This window comes from Strongylocentrotus purpuratus, unplaced genomic scaffold (genome assembly GCF_000002235.5).
Source record: "Strongylocentrotus purpuratus isolate Spur 01 unplaced genomic scaffold, Spur_5.0 spur5_scaffold_18, whole genome shotgun sequence".
Classification (NCBI taxonomy): Eukaryota; Metazoa; Echinodermata; class Echinoidea; order Camarodonta; family Strongylocentrotidae; genus Strongylocentrotus; species Strongylocentrotus purpuratus.
Genome location: NW_022145603.1, coordinates 28796165 through 28821699, shown reverse-complemented (window position 1 = coordinate 28821699; position 25535 = coordinate 28796165). Strand labels below are relative to the sequence as shown.

General features: G+C 36.6%; 1 protein-coding gene across 1 annotated transcript in view; it reads left to right on the top strand.

Moving 5' to 3' along the window:
* LOC115925264 (deleted in malignant brain tumors 1 protein-like) overlaps window positions 1–24759 on the top strand; it is a 31325-nt gene extending 6566 nt beyond the window's left edge. The window contains exons 3-5 of the mRNA XM_030988906.1: window positions 9099–9434; window positions 20663–20998; window positions 24668–24759. Coding sequence (XP_030844766.1) covers window positions 9099–9434; window positions 20663–20998; window positions 24668–24759 — 764 coding nt within the window. The remainder of the gene's footprint in view (window positions 1–9098; window positions 9435–20662; window positions 20999–24667) is intronic.
* Window positions 24760–25535: the final 776 nt, after the last annotated feature.

Sequence of the window (25535 nt, the reverse complement as noted above, 5' to 3'; positions counted from 1 at the left end):
AGGGCTTTTGTATGCCCATTCCAGACCAGTTCATTATCAATGTTTATACCCAAATATTTGTATGAAGTAACAATTTCAATATCTTGGCCTTTAATGCTTACAGGGTGGTCACTTGGTTTGCTTTCTACTTTGATTCTAAAATCAAACAGGATCTCTTTGGTTTTCTGCACATTCAGTTCTAGATAGTTTTCCACACACCATGAGTTGAAGTTATCTACACAATCTCTGTAATCCTTTTCATCATATTTAATCAGCCCTAATATGGCAGTATCGTCTGCATACTTGAAAGTATGAACATTGTTAAAATGGGATAGACAGTCATTAGTATATAGAATGAAAATAATCGGGGAAAGTACACAGCCCTGGGGTGATCCAGTGTTGGTGTGCAGTGGTTCGGACAAAATGTTGTTTACTCTCACTCTCTGGCTTCTCGTGAGGAGAAAGTCCGTTATCCACAAAATAAGAGACGGTTTCACTTTCAGATGCAACAGCTTCTCTATAAGACGGTGCGGTTGTATCGTGTTGAAGGCTGATGAAAAGTCAACGAACAATGCCCTTGCGTAACGTCTCGGTGTGTCCAAATGTTCTTGTAGCGTGTGTACAAAAGAAAGAACAGCATCATTCGCACATCTCTGCGGTTGATATGCAAATTGAAGGGGGTCAATACTAGAGCGAATCGGTCGAATGAGATTTCTCAAGACAATTCTCTCAAGGCATTTCATGACAATCGACGTTAACGCTATTGGTCGAAAGTCGTTGTCTTCTGTAGGGCGGGGTTGCTTGGCTACTGGAGTGATGACGGATGATTTCCAGCATGCCGGGATTTTGCATTGGTCAACGGACATCTGGAAAAGCGCCGTATACGGGGTAGCCAGTTGGCTGGCGCACGTTTTCATCACTCGACCTCTAATGCCATCTGGGCCGTTAGCCTTTTGGGGGTTCACAGCTTTGAACTGCCTTCGTACCTCTTGCTCGTCGATCTAGATCGGATGGTCATTCATTGATCGGAGCAATACTTCCTGCTCCTTGATAGTATCATGAAAGTCGTGTTTGTCAAATCGGCAATAGAAAACATTTAATTGATCAGCTTTTTGTTTTGGATCATCAATGTTTACAAATGCATTTTCTTTTCTTTTATAATCGGTCATGGTTTCTAAACATTTCCATGCTCCTTTTAAGTTATTATTCTCGGAGCAGCTTTCTAGCTTATCTTTGTAGCATCTTTTCGCCCGATTGATTGCATTCTTTAGTTTTTCATTCAGATCTCTAACCTGCTCAATATCATCGCGGTCAAAGGCAGCCCTTTTCTCTCGCATGATCGATTTTAGCTCAGTATTTATCCATGGTTTATTGTTAGGGTAGATAGTAACAGTTTTTGACTGAATGTGAAGGCTCTCACAGAACATGACGTAACTATTAATTGTGTCTGTGATCTTATCAATGTTCTCACAAGAACCAAAGAACAATTCCCAGTCTGTGATGTCAAAGGCTGTCTGCAAGTCTTCAGTTGACTTAACATTCCAAACACGGATGGTCTTTTTTACCGTTTTTTCTCGTTTTAGCTTCTGTTTGTACTTTGGCAAGAGGTGGATCACATTGTGATCGGAACGTCCAAGTGGTGGTTGTGTAATAGCTTTGTATGCGTTTTCTATTGAGCTATAACAACGGTCTAGAATGTTTCCACCTCGTGTAGGTCTATCGATATGCTGGTGATAATGGGGCATAGTGTCCTCCAGCCGACAATGGTTGAAATCCCCTAGGACAATTTTGGGGGAATCAGGGGCCTGGTCCTCCATCTCATTAACCTTTGTCTGTATCATGGTAGAAGCAATACCTGCGTCGGCATCGGGGTGAATATACACCACGAAGACATGTAATTGTGTGAATTGTGTGAATTTATATATATATATATATTTATATATATATATATAAATATATATAAATACACACACACACACACACACACACATATATATATATATATATATATATATATATATATATATATATATATATATATATAACTTCCCTAACGTGTTCCAAAATACCTCTACTTGACCTCTCTCTTTATTCACCTCTAATCCCCCGCCCTCTCATTCTCACATCGTAACCAGTGTAAGAGATCATTTCTTGACTGCAAATGAAGACACAATACATTAAAACAAGATGTAAAGAAGTATACAAGTACAGTGTAAATTTAAAGTTAAAAGAATCACACAAAAAAGAATTGCACAACAGAGAAGGTACATTTTGGTTTTTTTCTTCTTGTTATTTATGTTTTAGTAAGCATATGTATCAACAGTATAAAAACGATATGCAACGCATTTTGGTATTAAATACAAGAGCCTTTTGTTGGAATGTTTGGAAATGTTATGTAAGACAAAAAAAGAACATTTATTACTTACACGATTGCAACTACCCTTTTTAAACAAATTCAAGAGCTATTTTAATACCCTACTGGAATATCCAAGAGAAATCAAGGTCGAATTTCATTAAACATAATAATATAATAATGATAATAATAATAATAGTCTGGATGTATATAGCGCTTAATACGAAATCCCGTCTCCAAGCGCTTTACAGATGTTATTTCCCCGGTCATCGCATCATTCACGCATAATGTACACCATCTCTACCCCCTGGGAAGTATTCCTACCATATGGTCACTGTGAGTGCATATGGCAATTAATCTTTCGTCATCTTACCAGGCCCCCATTTCTCTCTAGGGTGAGGAGTGGCAAATCTAGATTACTGCCTCGTCATTGTAATGTTTGCAAACTTCAAGGCTAGGTTGATTTTCGGAAATTAGTTGCGATCGTGTTTACAATGTAAGCATAATAAGCCGTTGCAGATGACTGTCGCAGATACTGTATGAAAATAATCTCCCCAAACATTGATGGTTTTAAGGCGCTGGTTAAGTCCAACAAGATATATTTACAGAATAGCCAAGTATAAAATTAGACTTGCTCTTTACTTTCGAAAGTGGAAGATAAATTTAACTGACATTCATATGATTTTTAAACTATTGCAAAACATGTTCTTATAGCTTTTTCTTTATTTGCTTACATATCCTTTTCTCCATTGCCAACCGCCTTTGATATATTGTTTTTTCTTGTTTATTTTGATTCAGGTTCGTTAACTGAAAAATGACGAAAAACTGCTTTGGTGATCATGTTTATCCTGAATAAAGATGTTCAAATGAAATGAAATAAAAATAAAATAACTTGAATTTAGTTTTTAAGAATGTTTTTCAATTCAAAGATGGAATTTAATATCCATTGTATACAAAGTAACAACAAATCTTAATGATTAACAAATAAGGGCTTTGAAATTCGAATTTTAAAATCATATTCTTTTACTCTGCTTTAGCCCATTTGGCCATCTAATTTCCTCCCTCTGCCCCCCCCCCCACACCCACTCTCTATGTCATCTCTTCCACTCTCTCTTATATCTCCTCTCTGTCCCCTCTAGATATATATCGTCCCTCTCTCTTTCTTCCTCTATCCCCGTCTCCCTCTCCCCACCCCTCCTGCTCTCCTTCACCCCTCTCTCCAACCTCTCCCTTGAATCTCTCTCAATCTCGTTTCTCTTTCCATCTCTTTCTCTCTTCCTTCCTCTATCCCCTTCTCCCTCTCCCCACCCCTCCTCCTCTCCTTCACCCCTCTCTCCAACCTCTCCCTTGAATCACTCTCAATCTCGTCTCTCTTTCCCTCTCTTTCTCTCTTCCTTCCTCTATCCCCTTCTCCCTCTCCCCACCCCTCCTCCTCTCCTTCACTCCTCTCTCCAACCTCTCCCTTGAATCTCTCTCAATCTCGTTTCTCTTACCCTCTCTTTCTCTTTCTCTCCCTCCCTCCCTCTCTCTTAACCTCCTTTTATTTTATTTTATTTGCTGAGTGAAGAGACACTCCACCCTTTCCCCTTTAGCTACGCCATTATAACGTCTTCTTCATGTCTTGTTTACATCAATGCTAAGATTGATTTAAGTATACATCTTCAAAGTCTTGTAACGGGATACGTGTTTGCTAGACGAAATTCATGCTCCACCCTATAGCACAGTAAATTACAACCTACTTCAGGAGAAAATGTATTAGTGTAAAAACTAACATCAATCTTCGAAATATTATACCACTAAGAAATATGATGATCCCGTCGTAAAGGTCCGGCTAACAGGCATAGATTACTGTTGGATATTGAGTGGCAATGACACTGTTTCATCGTAGGAAATTCAGTACGCATCAATGCTTATTTTTCATTCTTTCAATTTGTTTGTCGCGTAGCATTTAACGTGTACCATGTTTATACGAGTGGATAAGAATAATAAGGGAATCATGCATCATTTTGGACATGTATTCTCGTTAATGGTCATTGCTTGGATGTTTACAAGAATAACATTCTGCCAAGGATCTTTCTGTTTTTCATTCGTCGAAGATCACACAGAGAAATGTTTACAACAAATTATGTCAAGAAATAGGAACTCCATAACTTTTGTGTAACTTTTGCCGAATAGTAAATTTCACTAATAAATTATGTAGGTCATTATGTTAAATAGAAACTTAAATTTTGTTAGTAAATATTACCTAACCAAATGTTTAACAAAATTTATGTAAAGGCATTGATTAAAATGCCAAATGTGAGATGCATGGCCCTACATGTTATCAGCGCCTGTGATATGGTGTAATATTGATGCCCTAAAACAATTTCGCTTAAAAAATGATCATAAATTGCCCCCCATACAGCAAAAATATTTGAGTGACCGGCTTTACCATACTCATTTTCCCCATTAGACTGTAGTGTTATAAAACCGTTAGGAAAACGCCTTTTGATATTTCGAATTCCAGTCATAAATATCTTGATAATCAGATGGGCTATAGTCATGGGATTCCCGAATGACCTAAAGGTTTAATTTTAATTATGAATGCAGCATGAGCTAATTCCAGGATTTTGTTTAGAATCTGAGACAAAAATACCCAATCCCTGTATATAGGAACTCCATAACTTTTGTGCAAATTTTACCAAACAGTTAATTTACCAAATATTATGCAAATCCTTGTTTAATATAAACTTCAATTTTGTAAACATTACCTAACCAAATATTCTATTAAATGTATGTAAAATATTATGTTAGATAAGAGGACTTCAAATTTGTGTGTAAATTTTACCTAACAAACAATTCTACAAATATTATGAAAAATGCTAGGTCAAATACAACTTTAGAACTTTGTGTAATTTTTACCAAACACAACATTTTACATAAATGATGGAATATGTTGTTTGAATAAGAGCTTACAAAGCCTTAGCATTTATATTTCTTAACCACTCTATATATGGAAAAATGAAATATGTTTATGTAAAACATCTGAACCATTATGTAAAATCATCAGTGAGTTTATGTATATGTGTGCAGAATGTGATATCACCTCAAACTGTCTTGCAAAAATACCCGATATTTTCTGTCAAGAAATAGATAGTAGTATAATATATAGATGTATATATAATTATAAATTTGAAATATATATATATATATATATATATATAAATGGGTATTTTATATCTAGGAAATTCCCAACATATACCAGGTAAACAACTTTTAAGTAATGATCAATAACGTCAGATGGGAGGTGTTACATTAATTAATGTAATACTGCAAGAAAAATGTGTCACATGCACAAGTCAAATATTTGACAAAGAAACCAAGTACTGTTTATTGTTCAGTATTTATTTTAACAAATGATGTTCCTTGATAATAACTCATCAGGTAGAAAAGAAAAACTGTTCCTGAAAGTAATTTTTCAAGTTGCGTCTTAATTTGTTATGGCAAAATTAAAAAGCTCAAAGATGAACAATCATAACTTCTTTATAAAAAGGATCCTGAAATTGATAAATTTCTTCAAATAGAATGTAATAGCAAACATAATTAAATGGTCTCCATTGAATGATTGTTTAAAATAGCGCTTGAATAAATAAAATGATCTTATCTGGAATAGTTTTATTACGTTTCACAACTAAGATGACAGACTGCATTCCAGCTTTTTAATTATCGGGAAGGGTAATCCAAGTAAGAAAATAGTTGCACTGAAGGGAGCTCTTTTCATTGATATGACTTTACACGGAACCCTCTATATAGTGTACATAGCAATGATTTTCTAGCATGCCATAAATAACTGTCTGAAATTAGCAAAGATCAGATTTGAAATTATATTGATCACAGAAAACCACAGGTGTCAGAATAAGGAAGCCCTTTAACCCCTACCCCGTATTTCTCCACATGAAAGACCCCCCTCCTGCCACTGCAATTTTTGTTATCATGTGTTACCATTCCTACATTACTTTCATATGCATGAACAAGATCTGAAACTTGTTTATTCTTGTCAGAATGTTTCAGGACACTTGGCATATTTGACCAAGAGTTATAAACCCCTCATTAATGTGTGCCCCCTATGGTGCCCCCCCCCCTTTCTACAAATCTCAGTTGGATTTTAGTACTACGGATGAAAGGTTCTTATAGAGTTAAAGTGCTAACAACTGTTGGATCTTTTCTTCCCCTTGTGCCTTTTCAAAGTATACATACAAGCAATTAAAAAAATAGAAATAGATTAATTAAAGGTACTTTCATTCTAATTAGGGACTTCAAATAGAACTTCGAGAGAAAGAGAGTCATGATTTCTTGGCATATCTTACAGCCTGAACTGAACATTATCTCGATAACCTTTGGAAGCAATGTGCCATTGTATATAACTGTTTCCAAAGTATAAAATGGAACACCCAAACTGATTCGACTATGATTACAAGATGTCTTACAATTAAAAGCACCAACAAAAAATGATCAAATTGAGTTGCAAGAATTACTGAAAGGTTCTTAAACTCGACTGTTCTCAACAACGTGTGGAAAAAGTTGGCACTGCACAGCGCTTAATCAAAAGAACCAAAATCATTAGAATATAATATGATTAATTACTTCTTCTTTTTTTCGTTGTTATCAGCGACTTCAAACATAGTATCTAGAGAGTCTTACATTCTTGACACGTAACCTGGGTGGAGAGTGGAAAATGTTGATTAATGTCTAGCCAAAAGACGTCGAATTACAAACATACACAAGCGTCCCAAACAGTAATCAGTTTGCCGACTTTAACCGCATACATGTATTTATTCACTCATTCGTCATTTACTTTTGGTTGTTGGGGACAATCAAGCTCGCAATTAAACAACCATCCATCGTGCATAGTCATCTTTATTTCACATTTCATACAGTCGTCACAAATATTAAAAGGAGGCGTATTAAACCAACAACAGAAGAAAAAAAATCATAATTTATTCTGATCAAGATGAACGAGTGTGTTGATTGCCCCCCAAAACAAAAACGCTCCCACCAGACAAGTTCAGGCTGTGCTGTAGCAATGTACATCGCAAAGCATCCATAATGATAGGAAAGATAATACCCCGCCTGTTACGACGCAAAACGGCGCGGGAAGAATAGATCGCGTCGCGAGAAGAATACATCAAGTTTTTACAAACAATGGGATGTTTATCAGAACGAGAACAAGAAGAGGGGAAGACAGGTTTTGGCTGACAAATACTTTCTGTATAACAAGTTTAAGCTGTACCGTTGTGCATCGCGCATCACGAGCGAGAACAATGACGGGAGAGATAATCTTCCATAGCCTGGTGGGGCGCGAAAGGGCGCACGAAGAATAGAGCGGGTTTATACCAACAATAGACAGTTTCTTTTCATATGCAAGAATCAGATGAGGGTAACTGTCGCGCCCCTTTGTGCCCCTTTGCGCCCCTTTGCGCCGAAATGCGTCTCTTGAGACGCGACCTTTCTATTCATCGCGCCCCGACGCGTCCGGGCACAGTCGCAACTTTGGCAGGCCCCCTACCCTTACTAGACACCTACCCGGAAATGTTGAATTTAAGGGGCAGCGCCCCAACCCCTTTTTCTTCCAACCAGTCATTAAATAGGGGTATTTTCAAGCCTTTTCCATTCCGTATGAGTGCAGTGGTTTAGGTAATTTTGTGTACGCAAGTTATGTGATAATTTTAAATTCATTTCTATCACGTGTGTACTGTTAATTTTGGTAACTAACTATTCATATATCAATCCATGTATAATAATAAATTTAAAACCATACAAGAAAGGTTTCGCTTTCACGAGATTAGAGTCTATGTTGACCAAAAGTGTTGTGGTATTGAGGATACATCACCAAAATGTGGATCACATGGTTCGTGGTTCGAGTCCCGTCGCGGCAGTAATGTCCTACGGCAAAACACTAATCTACATTTGCCACACTCCACCCAGGTGTAGTAAATAGGTATCTGGAAGGAATTTATCCTTGAATTTGCTTTAGCCTTAGAGCAGCAGGCTAAAGCCGTGGTAGTAATAATATTATGTATAAGCGCCTTGAGGTCAGTAAAGTAAAGTGAATGCCTATGCTAACAAAAGTTTTTAAAAAAAAGCAACCAACAAATACAATCTAAACTTTTTGATCGCATGAACATGGTATATATCAGTTTGTGCATTGTCCAAGTTTTAAATTTGACAGCTTGTTTGTATGCTTCTGTTGGGCAAACAACGAGTAGTTGACATTCATCTCAAATACCCTTTGTGTCCTTACTCATGACTGGTTTGTTAACTCATGTTTCGTGCTTTAAAAAATATATGTAAGCTCTTAAAGAGAAGGTTGAGTTCTGGGAAGAGGTGAAAAATAATTTGTGAGCATTACTCATTCTTATTATGCAAGTGTGGAAGAACATCAGTTAAGACATGTTCCCTGAAAAGCTTGGCTCTTCAAATGCCTTCATATTCTAAATATACATGTAACATCGTAAAAATCGGGGGCCGGCTTTTTACGCCACGTGTTCGTGTAGTCCCATATACATCTTTCTGTGCAAGTGTTTGTAACTTTACCAAGACTTGGCCACATTTCTTATCATTTTGATGATTCCAGAACCTTGCAATACACACAAATTCTTATATGCTAGATGATCAACCTTTTCTGGTCGGTTCCACACCGTTTCTTTCACAATGCAATCGCATGACCAGAACTCAACTTCATCTTTAATATGCAAAAGAGCTTCACAATTATTCTTTTTATTAACAGCCACTACTCAGGCACCCCCTAGAACACTGCAGGTGCGCTTGGTGAATGGCAACACGTCCAATGAAGGTCGTGTTGAGGTCCTGTATAACGGAACTTGGAGCACCATCTGTGACGATTCCTGGGATCTGCCGGATGCTCATGTGACCTGTCGTATGCTGGGCTATCCTGGGGCGCAGAGTGCTCTCGCCAGTGGTTTCTTTGGCCCGGGTGAAGCAGGTATTCTTCTGGACGATGTGGAATGTATCGGAAATGAAACGAGTCTTGAGGATTGCCAACACCCTGGGTTCTATGAGCATGATTGTTCCCACAGTGAAGATGCGGCAGTGGTCTGCAGAGGTAATTTATTCTCAATTTGTTCAATACTACATCTCAGATAACAATACGATGTTGGGCCAACGTTGCCATTTTTTCACTGATAAATGATGAATATTGGTTGGCTATACGACGTTGGGCTTACGTTGGCTTAACGTTGGGATATGGCTCATGGTGGGAAAGGGGTTTGCATAGCATTTGCCCAATTTTGGCCCGACGTCAATTTGTCGCTGTCGAGCCAAAGTTGGCCCGCCGGCCAAAAAGACGTTGGGCCTACGTAACATCACACGTTGGCAACACGTTGGCACAACGTCGTATTGCTATATGGGATGTAAGCCTGAGATTACTGTGTCTGGGACCTATAGGATGGTGAGAGGTGCTATGGTGAAACAGATAGTTTTCTCATATAAGTACAATAAATTGTCTGCATGCATCATGCTACTAAAACATGCCTCTGTGCTTATAGCATGTAGCTGCAGCACACAGATGACTGGTAGTGCAGCCTCTGATCTTTGATTCTGATTCTACAGGAAGCTACTACCCATTGTTCTTTACCCTGGATGTTCATTCCATATGTTTAATCACATGTGTTATTGCGTGAAAAGCGGGAAAATGTCTTAGACAAGTTTTTCTTGAGAACTGTAGCTCAGCCTGTCATTAACTTCTCTGTATACTTTAACAGTTTTTTGCTGGGCTAAGAGAGTTTTTAGTCCAGCCATTTCCCGGGCTCTCTTCTGTGTTCACACCTGGTTTTTCGAAAGTGGGCTAGTACCGCAAGTCCACCGTTTAAGCTGGCCCTGCCTCCGAGTAGGGTCAGCGCGGCAACGCGACTGTGAATTCTTATTATTATTGGTAGTATTAGTAATAGTAGTAGTAGAAGTAGTCGTAGTAGTAGTAGTAGTAGTAGTAGTAGAAATAGTAGTTGTAATTTTTATATAATTATTAGCCATTGATATCATGTGATATTAAACCTAACCTTTTACACTCTGAAACATTCTTTAAAAAGTTCACTTTATATTGGTATCAAAATGAACTCCCAGAGTCCATCCGCTTAGCAATTAACTTAAATATGTTCACTGAATCAATAATTCAATCATACCCCCACCCTTTCTAGTTATTTACATGTATTTATTTGTTAAATTTGCATTATGTCTTTCTTTTTGTAATATGTATTTGTTTTCTTAACCTTCACTTATTTTAATGTTATGTATTGTTATTGTTTAATTTTGTATTGTATCTGTTTATTCATATGTAGTTTAATGTTCCATGTACGGACAAGCTGAAAAACAACTATGCCCAGCTGAAAGCATGTTTTGCAATCACCGTATTTAAATAAATTAACAAACAAAACAAAAACAAAAACGGAATCGTAGTGGAATGCTTCCCGTATTTACAAAGCCAAATCTAATTATCTGCATAGGACAGATAGAAATTGCCAGTCTGCTTATTTATTTCCTTTTTTCAATACAGATTACTTTGTACTAGCTGGGTATAATACGCTTAGCAAATAAAAAGCACATCTTCATTTTTTATTTGTTTGTTTGTTAACTTCATTCTGTTTGTTTTTCTTTACTAGTTGTTTTAATTACTGTTAGGGACGGTATATTCGGAATTTTTCAGATTTTTGTCAAAGATGTTATTAATCGTTCCTGTAATCAAATTTGTAAACATTTTCTCACAGCTGGGAGTGCACAAGCTGTTTATGCATTTAAAATAGCAGATTTATTTACAAAAGCTTGTCAAAGCCTTTGTTAAAACAGTGCTTTGCGATTTAAAGTATACTTTAGGCCAACAGTTATGCTAAATAAAGTATGGGTTAATGTATGTTTCTGAAAAATCCTCATGCTACCAGGCAAGCACATCTCCGTGAAAAAACATACCAGCAGGAAATAGGATTCTTTATATCATTATAAGTAGGTTAATCGATGATAGGCGTCGGGTATCATAGCCTGACTTAGTTCATAAACGATGATCCTATAAACAGCTATCCACGGTTAATACGTATATTGTTTCAGCCAGTTCGAAGAATCCCATCTTTTTTACCGTGTAACAGGGTACTAAACATAATGCTTTCCTTTCTTATAGGCCAATGTATGCACCCCTTTCAGGTCATAATCCTCTTGAAGGGCTAAAATTAGTAACTGCATACACAGTCTAGAGTAGAGTCACAGATCCATATGCTATTTTGCACACATTACACAAGAGTCACAACAAAATATTTAGTTAGTGGGGCTGAAGATAAGATCTTGATCACATGGCTCAAAGCTTGAAACAGTCTGTTAATTCCTCAGTTTCCCCGTTATGTAAAAAATTCCTCCCATGGTACCAGTAAGAACTTGAGACAAATTAAATATTGCTTGGTTTGCTAGAGGCTAAATAGACGAATAAGGAATAACAGTGCAAAATACTTCGTGCGTTCTTCAACTTACAGTGATTCCCAATAGCGATATCGAAGCTTGCATAAAATGCCCGAACCCCGCCCGCCCCATCTTTCCCCGCCCACACTCCCTCAATTTCATATTCTGATTGCTGAGATTGAGACTACAGAGAGAAAGATCAGAGGGAAAGAGGTGAGAAAGAGACACCCAGAGAGAGGGGGAGGAGAGAGAGGAAGAGAGAGAAATAGAGATGAAGATGATGAGACAGCCCTCTCCAGGACAGCGTTCACGCTTTTGGGAGAGTAATTCTTAAAGGTTCAAGGTTCAAGAGAGGAAGAGATGAGGAGAGAGATGAGCAAGAGAACGAGATAGAGAGGGAGGAAGTGTGTTAGAGAGAAAACGAGATGACGATGATGATGAGGGATGAAGAGAGAGAGAGAGGGGGAAGAGCGGGAGTGAGAGATGATGACGATGAGAGAGGGGGGAGAGAGAGAGAGAGAGAGAGAGAGAGAGATACGATGAGAGATGAGACAGACAGATAGAGAGAGGGGCGAGAGTGAGAAAGAGGTAGAAATAGAGAAAAGGAGATGATGATGAGGATGATGAATATGAGGGAGATGATGAGAGAAATGAGAGAGAGAGAGAGAGAGAGAAAGAAAGGAATCTGTAATTGGTATAGGCCTAGCCTTTTACTTAATCAAGTTGAAAAAAGGTTATCCTTTGATCGACAGTGGTTCGTGGACGGAATTTAAAGAAATCTCATATCCGCTATATAGTTATGCAATCCCTGCTAATATATTTAGATCACTGATCATACCCTGCTACCCTGTGATTTAAATGACATCTCTAACGGACAGCTCATCAATAGACAGAAGTAAACAGTTTTAAAAAACAAGTGTCACTGTAGATGTAAACCAGCTTAAAAGGGCAATCCAACATTTTTAATAAGCTCTTCAAAAGTAGGGGTACAAATAAGTGAAATAGAATAGCGAAAGTTTAAAATAAATAAGTGAGTTAGAAGTAACTAAGTTGGGAATGTTTGAAATGTTTTCTTATTAATGGTAATCAAATTTGAAATTATATAATGTTAAGTGTTAGAAATTAATTTAACTTAATTATCTCAATTTATTTAGGTCAAATAAAAAGTCTATGAATATTGTTGTTGCGCTTTGTGTTTGTTCACCTGCCATACATGATTGTTATTTTCTTCATGCCACAAAGTTCCACATACATGCAATCATTCTATTAGTTATTATGCTTAATGGATTTACTTGAATTATGTTATGTTTTTTCACCGTTACTTCTTAAATCTATTCGCATGTATGTAGCACCAGCGGACGTGGACAACCTCATGACGGAATGGAAATTCGTAATAGGTAATCCTCAGACGTCCGCTGGTGGCATTTTCACTGTCCTGTAATTCTCCCATGTTAAATCCTCTGTGTTGTAATTTTCTATTTTGTTCATACATGTACCTGGAAATTAAATTTAGAAAATTTATATTAATTAAAAAAAAAAATCACAAATTCTATGCGAATCTCACATTAGAAATGCAGTGATTAGTGACGTAGTTAATTCTCCCGTTCGTAGTGTCCACAATATTTTTTATTTGTGTTTTTCTCTTCAGTGGCTTTTACGCTTTGGGATATATTTAAAATATATTTTGGATAGCCTATTAGTATAGGTCATCTAAAAGGAAAGACCTTGATTAATACGTTAAAAAAAAGAAGATATTTGAGTAATTTGTTTGTGTTGAAACAAATGGAAGAGTTGTCCGCTACTACATTACATCAAATAGATACTATTTCTTTGATTACATTAACGTATTACCGATTCGTAACAAGGAACAAGGAACAAGAAATGTCAAGAGCGATTTTTACTCTTAATTAGAATTCAACTTTTCTTTAATATGCTTTACTTGCAAACACACACACGCACTACCCAACACATATATATATATATATTTATATATTTATATATATATATATATATATATATACACACACACACATATATATATATAACTTCCCTAACCTGTTCCAAAATACCTCTACTTGACCTCTCTCTTTATTCACCTCTTATTAATCCTCCCCTCTCATTCTCTCATCGTAACCAATGTATAAGATCTTTCCTTGACTGCACATGAAGACACAAATGCATTGAAACAAGTTGTACCGAAGTATACAAGTATAGTGTTAATTTAAAGTTTACAATATTACACACTAAAAGGATTGCACAACAAAGAAGGTACATGTTAGTTTTTTTTCTTCTTGTTATTTATGTTTTAGTAAACATATGTATCAACAGTATAAAAAAAGAAATGCAATGAATTTTGGTATTACATACAAGAGCCTTTTGTTGGAATGTTTGGAAATGTTATGTAAGACAAAGAACATCTATTACTTACACGATTGGAACTATTTTTGTTTTATAAATTCAAGGGCTATTTTGATACCCTACTGGAATATCCAAAAGAAATCAAGTTCGATTTTCATAAAACATAATAATATAATAATGATAATAATAATAATAATAGTCTGGATTTATATAGCGCTTAATACGAAATCCCGTCTCCAAGCGCTTTACAAATGTTATTTCCCCGGCCATCGGATCATTCACGCATAATGTGCACCATCTCTACTTCCTGGGGAGTATTCCTACCTAAGGTCATCGTGAGGGCATATGGCAATTAATAACCCAAAGACTTTTGTCATCTTACAAGGCCCCCATTCCTCTCTAGGATGTGGAGTGGCAAATCTAGATTAATGTCTCGTCATTGTCATGTTTGCAAACTTCAAGGCTAGGTTGATTTTCGGAAATTAGTTGCGATCGTGTTTACAATGTAAGCATAATAAGCCGTGGCAGATGACTGTCGCAAATACTGTATGGAAATAATCTCCCCAAACATTGATGGTTTTAAGGCGCTGGTTAAGTCCAACAAGATATATTTACAGAATAGCCAAGTATAAAATTAGACTTGCTCTTTACTTTCGAAAGTGGAAGATAAATTTAACTGACATTCATATGATTTATAAACTATTGCAAAACATGTTCTTTTCCTTTATTTGTGTACATATCCTTTTCTCCATTGCCAACCGCCTTTGATATATTGTTTTTTCTTGTTTATTTTGATTCAGGTTCGTTAACTGAAAAATGACAAAAAAACTGCCTTGGTGAACATGTTTATCCTGAATAAAGATGTTCAAATGAAATGAAATGAAATAAAATAGCTTGAATTTAGTTTTTAAGAATGTTTTTCGATTCAAAGATGGAATTTAATATCCATTGTATACAAAGTAACAACACATCTTAATGATTAACAAATAAGGGCTTTGAAATTCGAATTTTAAAATCATATTCTTTTACTCTGCTTTAGCCCATTTGGCCATTTAATTTCCTCCCTCTGCCCCCCCCCCCACACCCACTCTCTATGCCCTCTCTTCAACTCTCTCTTATATCTCCTCTCTGTCCTCTAGATATCTATCGTCCCTCTCTCTTCCTTCCTCTATCCCCGTCTCCCTCTCCCCACCCCTCCTCCTCTCATTCACCCCTCTCTCCAACCTCTCCCTTGAATCTCTCTCAATCTCGTTTCTCTTTCCCTCTCTTTCTCTTTCTCTCCCTCCCTCCCGCTCTCTTAACCTCCTTTTATTTTATTTTATTTGCTGAGTGAAGAGACACTCCACCCTTTCCCCTTTAGCTACGCCATTATAACGTCTTCTTCATGTCTTGTTTACGTCAATGCTAAGATTGATTTAAGTATACATCTTCAAAGTCTTGTAACGGGATACGTGTTTGCTAGACGAAATTCATGCTCCACCCTATAGCACAGTAAATTACAACCTACTTCAGGAGAAAATGTATTAGTGTAAAAACTAACATCAATCTTCGAAATATTATACCACTAAGAAATATGATGATCCCGTCGTAAAGGTCCGGCTAACAGGCATAGATTACTGTTGGATATTGAGTGGCAATGACACTGTTTCATCGTAGGAAATTCAGTACGCATCAATGCTTATTTTTCATTCTTTCAATTTGTTTGTCGCGTAGCATTTAACGTTTACCATGTTTATACGAGTGGATAAGAATAATAAGGGAATCATGTATCATTTCGGACATATATTCTCGTTAATGGTCATTGCTTGGATGTTTACAAGAACAACATTCTGCCAAGAATCTTTCTGTTTTTCATTCGTCGAAGATCACACAGAGAAATGTTTACAACAAATTATGTCAAGAAATAGGAACTCCATAACTTTTGTGTAACTTTTGCCGAATAGTAAATTTCACTAATAAATTATGTAGGTCATTATGTTAAATAGAAACTTAAATTTTGTTAGTAAATATTACCTAACCAAATGTTTAACAAAATTTATGTAAAGGCATTGATTAAAATGCCAAATGTGAGATGCATGGCCCTACATGTTATCAGCGCCTGTGATATGGTGTAATATTGATGCCCTAAAACAATTTCGCTTAAAAAATGATCATAAATTGCCCCCCATACAGCAAAAATATTTGAGTGACCGGCTTTACCATACTCATTTTCCCCATTAGACTGTAGTGTTATAAAACCGTTAGGAAAACGCCTTTTGATATTTCGAATTCCAGTCATAAATATCTTGATAATCAGATGGGCTATAGTCATGGGATTCCCGAATGACCTAAAGGTTTAATTTTAATTATGAATGCAGCATGAGCTAATTCCAGGATTTTGTTTAGAATCTAAGACAAAAATACCCAATCCCTGTATATAGGAACTCCATAACTTTTGTGCAAATTTTACCAAACAGTTAATTTACCAAATATTATGCAAATCCTTGTTTAATATAAACTTCAATTTTGTAAACATTACCTAACCAAATATTCTATTAAATGTATGTAAAATATTATGTTAGATAAGAGGACTTCAAATTTGTGTGTAAATTTTACCTAACAAACAATTCTACAAATATTATGAAAAATGCTAGGTCAAATACAACTTTAGAACTTTGTGTAATTTTTACCAAACACAACATTTTACATAAATGATGGAATATGTTGTTTGAATAAGAGCTTACAAAGCCTTAGCATTTATATTTCTTAACCACTCTATATATGGAAAAATGAAATATGTTTATGTAAAACATCTGAACCATTATGTAAAATCATCAGTGAGTTTATGTATATGTGTGCAGAATGTGATATCACCTCAAACTGTCTTGCAAAAATACCCGATATTTTCTGTCAAGAAATAGATAGTAGTATAATATATAGATGTATATATAATTATAAATTTGAAATATATATATATATATATATATATATATATAAATGGGTATTTTATATCTAGGAAATTCCCAACATATACCAGGTAAACAACTTTTAAGTAATGATCAATAACGTCAGATGGGAGGTGTTACATTAATTAATGTAATACTGCAAGAAAAATGTGTCACATGCACAAGTCAAATATTTGACAAAGAAACCAAGTACTGTTTATTGTTCAGTATTTATTTTAACAAATGATGTTCCTTGATAATAACTCATCAGGTAGAAAAGAAAAACTGTTCCTGAAAGTAATTTTTCAAGTTGCGTCTTAATTTGTTATGGCAAAATTAAAAAGCTCAAAGATGAACAATCATAACTTCTTTATAAAAAGGATCCTGAAATTGATAAATTTCTTCAAATAGAATGTAATAGCAAACATAATTAAATGGTCTCCATTGAATGATTGTTTAAAATAGCGCTTGAATAAATAAATGATCTTATCTGGAATAGTTTTATTACGTTTCACAACTAAGATGACAGACTGCATTCCAGCTTTTTAATTATCGGGAAGGGTAATCCAAGTAAGAAAATAGTTGCACTGAAGGGAGCTCTTTACATTGATATGACTTTACACGGAACCCTCTATATAGTGTACATAGCAATGATTTTCTAGCATGCCATAAATAACTGTCTGAAATTAGCAAAGATCAGATTTGAAATTATATTGATCACAGAAAACCACAGGTGTCAGAATAAGGAAGCCCTTTAACCCCTACCCCGTATTTCTCCACATGAAAGACCCCCCTCCTGCCACTGCAATTTTTGTTATCATGTGTTACCATTCCTACATTACTTTCATATGCATGAACAAGATCTGAAACTTGTTTATTCTTGTCAGAATGTTTTAGGACACTTGGCATATTTGACCAAGAGTTATAAACCCCTCATTAATGTGTGCCCCCTATGGTGCCCCCCCCCCTTTCTACAAATCTCAGTTGGATTTTAGTACTACGGATGAAAGGTTCTTATAGAGTTAAAGTGCTAACAACTGTTGGATCTTTTCTTCCCCTTGTGCCTTTTCAAAGTATACATACAAGCAATTAAAAAAATAGAAATAGATTAATTAAAGGTACTTTCATTCTAATTAGGGACTTCAAATAGAACTTCGAGAGAAAGAGAGTCATGATTTCTTGGCATATCTTACAGCCTGAACTGAACATTATCTCGATAACCTTTGGAAGCAATGTGCCATTGTATATAACTGTTTCCAAAGTATAAAATGGAACACCCAAACTGATTCGACTATGATTACAAGATGTCTTACAATTAAAAGCACCAACAAAAAATGATCAAATTGAGTTGCAAGAATTACTGAAAGGTTCTTAAACTCGACTGTTCTCAACAACGTGTGGAAAAAGTTGGCACTGCACAGCGCTTAATCAAAAGAACCAAAATCATTAGAATATAATATGATTAATTACTTCTTCTTTTTTTCGTTGTTATCAGCGACTTCAAACATAGTATCTAGAGAGTCTTACATTCTTGACACGTAACCTGGGTGGAGAGTGGAAAATGTTGATTAATGTCTAGCCAAAAGACGTCGAATTACAAACATACACAAGCGTCCCAAACAGTAATCAGTTTGCCGACTTTAACCGCATACATGTATTTATTCACTCATTCGTCATTTACTTTTGGTTGTTGGGGACAATCAAGCTCGCAATTAAACAACCATTCATCGTGCATAGTCATCTTTATTTCACATTTCATACAGTCGTCACAAATATTAAAAGGAGGCGTATTAAACCAACAACAGAAGAAAAAAAATCATAATTTATTCTGATCAAGATGAACGAGTGTGTTGATTGCCCCCCAAAACAAAAACGCTCCCACCAGACAAGTTCAGGCTGTGCTGTAGCAATGTACATCGCAAAGCATCCATAATGATAGGAAAGATAATACCCCGCCTGTTACGACGCAAAACGGCGCGGGAAGAATAGATCGCGTCGCGAGAAGAATACATCAAGTTTTTACAAACAATGGGATGTTTATCAGAACGAGAACAAGAAGAGGGGAAGACAGGTTTTGGCTGACAAATACTTTCTGTATAACAAGTTTAAGCTGTACCGTTGTGCATCGCGCATCACGAGCGAGAACAATGACGGGAGAGATAATCTTCCATAGCCTGGTGGGGCGCGAAAGGGCGCACGAAGAATAGAGCGGGTTTATACCAACAATAGACAGTTTCTTTTCATATGCAAGAATCAGATGAGGGTAACTGTCGCGCCCCTTTGTGCCCCTTTGCGCCCCTTTGCGCCGAAATGCGTCTCTTGAGACGCGACCTTTCTATTCATCGCGCCCCGACGCGTCCGGGCACAGTCGCAACTTTGGCAGGCCCCCTACCCTTACTAGACACCTACCCGGAAATGTTGAATTTAAGGGGCAGCGCCCCAACCCCTTTTTCTTCCAACCAGTCATTAAATAGGGGTATTTTCAAGCCTTTTCCATTCCGTATGAGTGCAGTGGTTTAGGTAATTTTGTGTACGCAAGTTATGTGATAATTTTAAATTCATTTCTATCACGTGTGTACTGTTAATTTTGGTAACTAACTATTCATATATCAATCCATGTATAATAATAAATTTAAAACCATACAAGAAAGGTTTCGCTTTCACGAGATTAGAGTCTATGTTGACCAAAAGTGTTGTGGTATTGAGGATACATCACCAAAATGTGGATCACATGGTTCGTGGTTCGAGTCCCGTCGCGGCAGTAATGTCCTACGGCAAAACACTAATCTACATTTGCCACACTCCACCCAGGTGTAGTAAATAGGTATCTGGAAGGAATTTATCCTTGAATTTGCTTTAGCCTTAGAGCAGCAGGCTAAAGCCGTGGTAGTAATAATATTATGTATAAGCGCCTTGAGGTCAGTAAAGTAAAGTGAATGCCTATGCTAACAAAAGTTTTTAAAAAAAAGCAACCAACAAATACAATCTAAACTTTTTGATCTCATGAACATGGTATATATCAGTTTGTGCATTGTCCAAGTTTTAAATTTGACAGCTTGTTTGTATGCTTCTGTTGGGCAAACAACGAGTAGTTGACATTCATCTCAAATACCCTTTGTGTCCTTACTCATGACTGGTTTGTTAACTCATGTTTCGTGCTTTAAAAAATATATGTAAGCTCTTAAAGAGAAGGTTGAGTTCTGGGAAGAGGTGAAAAATAATTTGTGAGCATTACTCATTCTTATTATGCAAGTGTGGAAGAACATCAGTTAAGACATGTTCCCTGAAAAGCTTGGCTCTTCAAATGCCTTCATATTCTAAATATACATGTAACATCGTAAAAATCGGGGGCCGGCTTTTTACGCCACGTGTTCGTGTAGTCCCATATACATCTTTCTGTGCAAGTGTTTGTAACTTTACCAAGACTTGGCCACATTTCTTATCATTTTGATGATTCCAGAACCTTGCAATACACACAAATTCTTATATGATAGATGATCAACCTTTTCTGGTCGGTTCCACACCGTTTCTTTCACAATGCAATCGCATGACCAGAACTCAACTTCATCTTTAATATGCAAAAGAGCTTCACAATTATTCTTTTTATTAACAGCCACTACTCAGGCACCCCCTAGAACACTGCAGGTGCGCTTGGTGAATGGCAACACGTCCAATGAAGGTCGTGTTGAGGTCCTGTATAACGGAACTTGGAGCACCATCTGTGACGATTCCTGGGATCTGCCGGATGCTCATGTGACCTGTCGTATGCTGGGCTATCCTGGGGCGCAGAGTGCTCTCGCCAGTGGTTTCTTTGGCCCGGGTGAAGCAGGTATTCTTCTGGACGATGTGGAATGTATCGGAAATGAAACGAGTCTTGAGGATTGCCAACACCCTGGGTTCTATGAGCATGATTGTTCCCACAGTGAAGATGCGGCAGTGGTCTGCAGAGGTAATTTATTCTCAATTTGTTCAATACTACATCTCAGATAACAATACGATGTTGGGCCAACGTTGCCATTTTTTCACTGATAAATGATGAATATTGGTTGGCTATACGACGTTGGGCTTACGTTGGCTTAACGTTGGGATATGGCTCATGGTGGGAAAGGGGTTTGCATAGCATTTGCCCAATTTTGGCCCGACGTCAATTTGTCGCTGTCGAGCCAAAGTTGGCCCGCCGGCCAAAAAGACGTTGGGCCTACGTAACATCACACGTTGGCAACACGTTGGCACAACGTCGTATCGCTATCTGGGATGTAAGCCTGAGATTACTGTGTCTGGGACCTATAGGATGGTGAGAGGTGCTATGGTGAAACAGATAGTTTTCTCATATAAGTGCAATAAATTGTCTGCATGCATCTGCTACTAAAACATGCCTCTGTGCTTATAGCATGTAGCTGCAGCACACAGATGACTGGTAGTGCAGCCTCTGATCTTTGATTCTGATTCTACAGGAAGCTACTACCCATTGTTCTTTACCCTGGATGTTCATTCCATATGTTTAATCACATGTGTTATTGCGTGAAAAGCGGGAAAATGTCTTAGACAAGTTTTTCTTGAGAACTGTAGCTCAGCCTGTCATTAACTTCTCTGTATACTTTAACAGTTTTTTGCTGGGCTAAGAGAGTTTTTAGTCCAGCCATTTCCCGGGCTCTCTTCTGTGTTCACACCTGGTTTTTCGAAAGTGGGCTAGTACCGCAAGTCCACCGTTTAAGCTGGCCCTGCCTCCGAGTAGGGTCAGCGCGGCAACGCGACTGTGAATTCTTATTATTATTGGTAGTATTAGTAATAGTAGTAGTAGAAGTAGTCGTAGTAGTAGTAGTAGTAGTAGTAGAAATAGTAGTTGTAATTTTTATATAATTATTAGCCATTGATATCATGTGATATTAAACCTAACCTTTTACACTCTGAAACATTCTTTAAAAAGTTCACTTTATATTGGTATCAAAATGAACTCCCAGAGTCCATCCGCTTAGCAATTAACTTAAATATGTTCACTGAATCAATAATTCAATCATACCCCCACCCTTTCTAGTTATTTACATGTATTTATTTGTTAAATTTGCATTATGTCTTTCTTTTTGTAATATGTATTTGTTTTCTTAACCTTCACTTATTTTAATGTTATGTATTGTTATTGTTTAATTTTGTATTGTATCTGTTTATTCATATGTAGTTTAATGTTCCATGTACGGACAAGCTGAAAAACAACTATGCCCAGCTGAAAGCATGTTTTGCAATCACCGTATTTAAATAAATTAACAAACAAAATAAAAACAAAAACGGAATCGTAGTGGAATGCTTCCCGTATTTACAAAGCCAAATCTAATTATCTGCATAGGACAGATAGAAATTGCCAGTCTGCTTATTTATTTCCTTTTTTCAATACAGATTACTTTGTACTAGCTGGGTATAATACGCTTAGCAAATAAAAAGCACATCTTCATTTTTTATTTGTTTGTTTGTTAACTTCATTCTGTTTGTTTTTCTTTACTAGTTGTTTTAATTACTGTTAGGGACGGTATATTCGGAATTTTTCAGATTTTTGTCAAAGATGTTATTAATCGTTCCTGTAATCAAATTTGTAAACATTTTCTCACAGCTGGGAGTGCACAAGCTGTTTATGCATTTAAAATAGCAGATTTATTTACAAAAGCTTGTCAAAGCCTTTGTTAAAACAGTGCTTTGCGATTTAAAGTATACTTTAGGCCAACAGTTATGCTAAATAAAGTATGGGTTAATGTATGTTTCTGAAAAAGCCTCATGCTACCAGGCAAGCACATCTCCGTGAAAAAACATACCAGCAGGAAATAGGATTCTTTATATCATTATAAGTAGGTTAATCGATGATAGGCGTCGGGTATCATAGCCTGACTTAGTTCATAAACGATGATCCTATAAACAGCTATCCACGGTTAATACGTATATTGTTTCAGCCAGTTCGAAGAATCCCATCTTTTTTACCGTGTAACAGGGTACTAAACATAATGCTTTCCTTTCTTATAGGCCAATGTATGCACCCCTTTCAGGTCATAATCCTCTTGAAGGGCTAAAATTAGTAACTGCATACACAGTCTAGAGTAGAGTCACAGATCCATATGCTATTTTGCACACATTACACAAGAGTCACAACAAAATATTTAGTTAGTGGGGCTGAAGATAAGATCTTGATCACATGGCTCAAAGCTTGAAACAGTCTGTTAATTCCTCAGTTTCCCCGTTATGTAAAAAATTCCTCCCATGGTACCAGTAAGAACTTGAGACAAATTAAATATTGCTTGGTTTGCTAGAGACTAAATAGACGAATAAGGAATAACAGTGCAAAATACTTCGTGCGTTCTTCAACTTACAGTGATTCCCAATAGCGATATCGAAGCTTGCATAAAATGCCCGAACCCCGCCCGCCCCATCTTTCCCCGCCCACACTCCCTCAATTTCATATTCTGATTGCTGAGATTGAGACTACAGAGAGAAAGATCAGAGGGAAAGAGGTGAGAAAGAGACACCCAGAGAGAGGGGGAGGAGAGAGAGGAAGAGAGAGAAATAGAGATGAAGATGATGAGACAGCCCTCTCCAGGACAGCGTTCACGCTTTTGGGAGAGTAATTCTTAAAGGTTCAAGGTTCAAGAGAGGAAGAGATGAGGAGAGAGATGAGCAAGAGAACGAGATAGAGAGGGAGGAAGTGTGTTAGAGAGAAAACGAGATGACGATGATGATGAGGGATGAAGAGAGAGAGAGAGGGGGAAGAGCGGGAGTGAGAGATGATGACGATGAGAGAGGGGGAGAGAGAGAGAGAGAGAGATACGATGAGAGATGAGACAGACAGATAGAGAGAGGGGCGAGAGTGAGAAAGAGGTAGAAATAGAGAAAAGGAGATGATGATGAGGATGATGAATATGAGGGAGATGATGAGAGAAATGAGAGAGAGAGAGAGAGAGAGAGAAAGAAAGGAATCTGTAATTGGTATAGGCCTAGCCTTTTACTTAATCAAGTTGAAAAAAGGTTATCCTTTGATCGACAGTGGTTCGTGGACGGAATTTAAAGAAATCTCATATCCGCTATATAGTTATGCAATCCCTGCTAATATATTTAGATCACTGATCATACCCTGCTACCCTGTGATTTAAATGACATCTCTAACGGACAGCTCATCAATAGACAGAAGTAAACAGTTTTAAAAAACAAGTGTCACTGTAGATGTAAACCAGCTTAAAAGGGCAATCCAACATTTTTAATAAGCTCTTCAAAAGTAGGGGTACAAATAAGTGAAATAGAATAGCGAAAGTTTAAAATAAATAAGTGAGTTAGAAGTAACTAAGTTGGGAATGTTTGAAATGTTTTCTTATTAATGGTAATCAAATTTGAAATTATATAATGTTAAGTGTTAGAAATTAATTTAACTTAATTATCTCAATTTATTTAGGTCAAATAAAAAGTCTATGAATATTGTTGTTGCGCTTTGTGTTTGTTCACCTGCCATACATGATTGTTATTTTCTTCATGCCACAAAGTTCCACATACATGCAATCATTCTATTAGTTATTATGCTTAATGGATTTACTTGAATTATGTTATGTTTTTTCACCGTTACTTCTTAAATCTATTCGCATGTATGTAGCACCAGCGGACGTGGACAACCTCATGACGGAATGGAAATTCGTAATAGGTAATCCTCAGACGTCCGCTGGTGGCATTTTCACTGTCCTGTAATTCTCCCATGTTAAATCCTCTGTGTTGTAATTTTCTATTTTGTTCATACATGTACCTGGAAATTAAATTTAGAAAATTTATATTAATTAAAAAAAAAAATCACAAATTCTATGCGAATCTCACATTAGAAATGCAGTGATTAGTGACGTAGTTAATTCTCCCGTTCGTAGTGTCCACAATATTTTTTATTTGTGTTTTTCTCTTCAGTGGCTTTTACGCTTTGGGATATATTTAAAATATATTTTGGATAGCCTATTAGTATAGGTCATCTAAAAGGAAAGACCTTGATTAATACGTTAAAAAAAAAGAAGATATTTGAGTAATTTGTTTGTGTTGAAACAAATGGAAGAGTTGTCCGCTACTACATTACATCAAATAGATACTATTTCTTTGATTACATTAACGTATTACCGATTCGTAACAAGGAACAAGGAACAAGAAATGTCAAGAGCGATTTTTACTCTTAATTAGAATTCAACTTTTCTTTAATATGCTTTACTTGCAAACACACACACGCACTACCCAACACATATATATATATATATTTATATATTTATATATATATATATATATATATACACACACACACATATATATATATAACTTCCCTAACCTGTTCCAAAATACCTCTACTTGACCTCTCTCTTTATTCACCTCTTATTAATCCTCCCCTCTCATTCTCTCATCGTAACCAATGTATAAGATCTTTCCTTGACTGCACATGAAGACACAAATGCATTGAAACAAGTTGTACCGAAGTATACAAGTATAGTGTT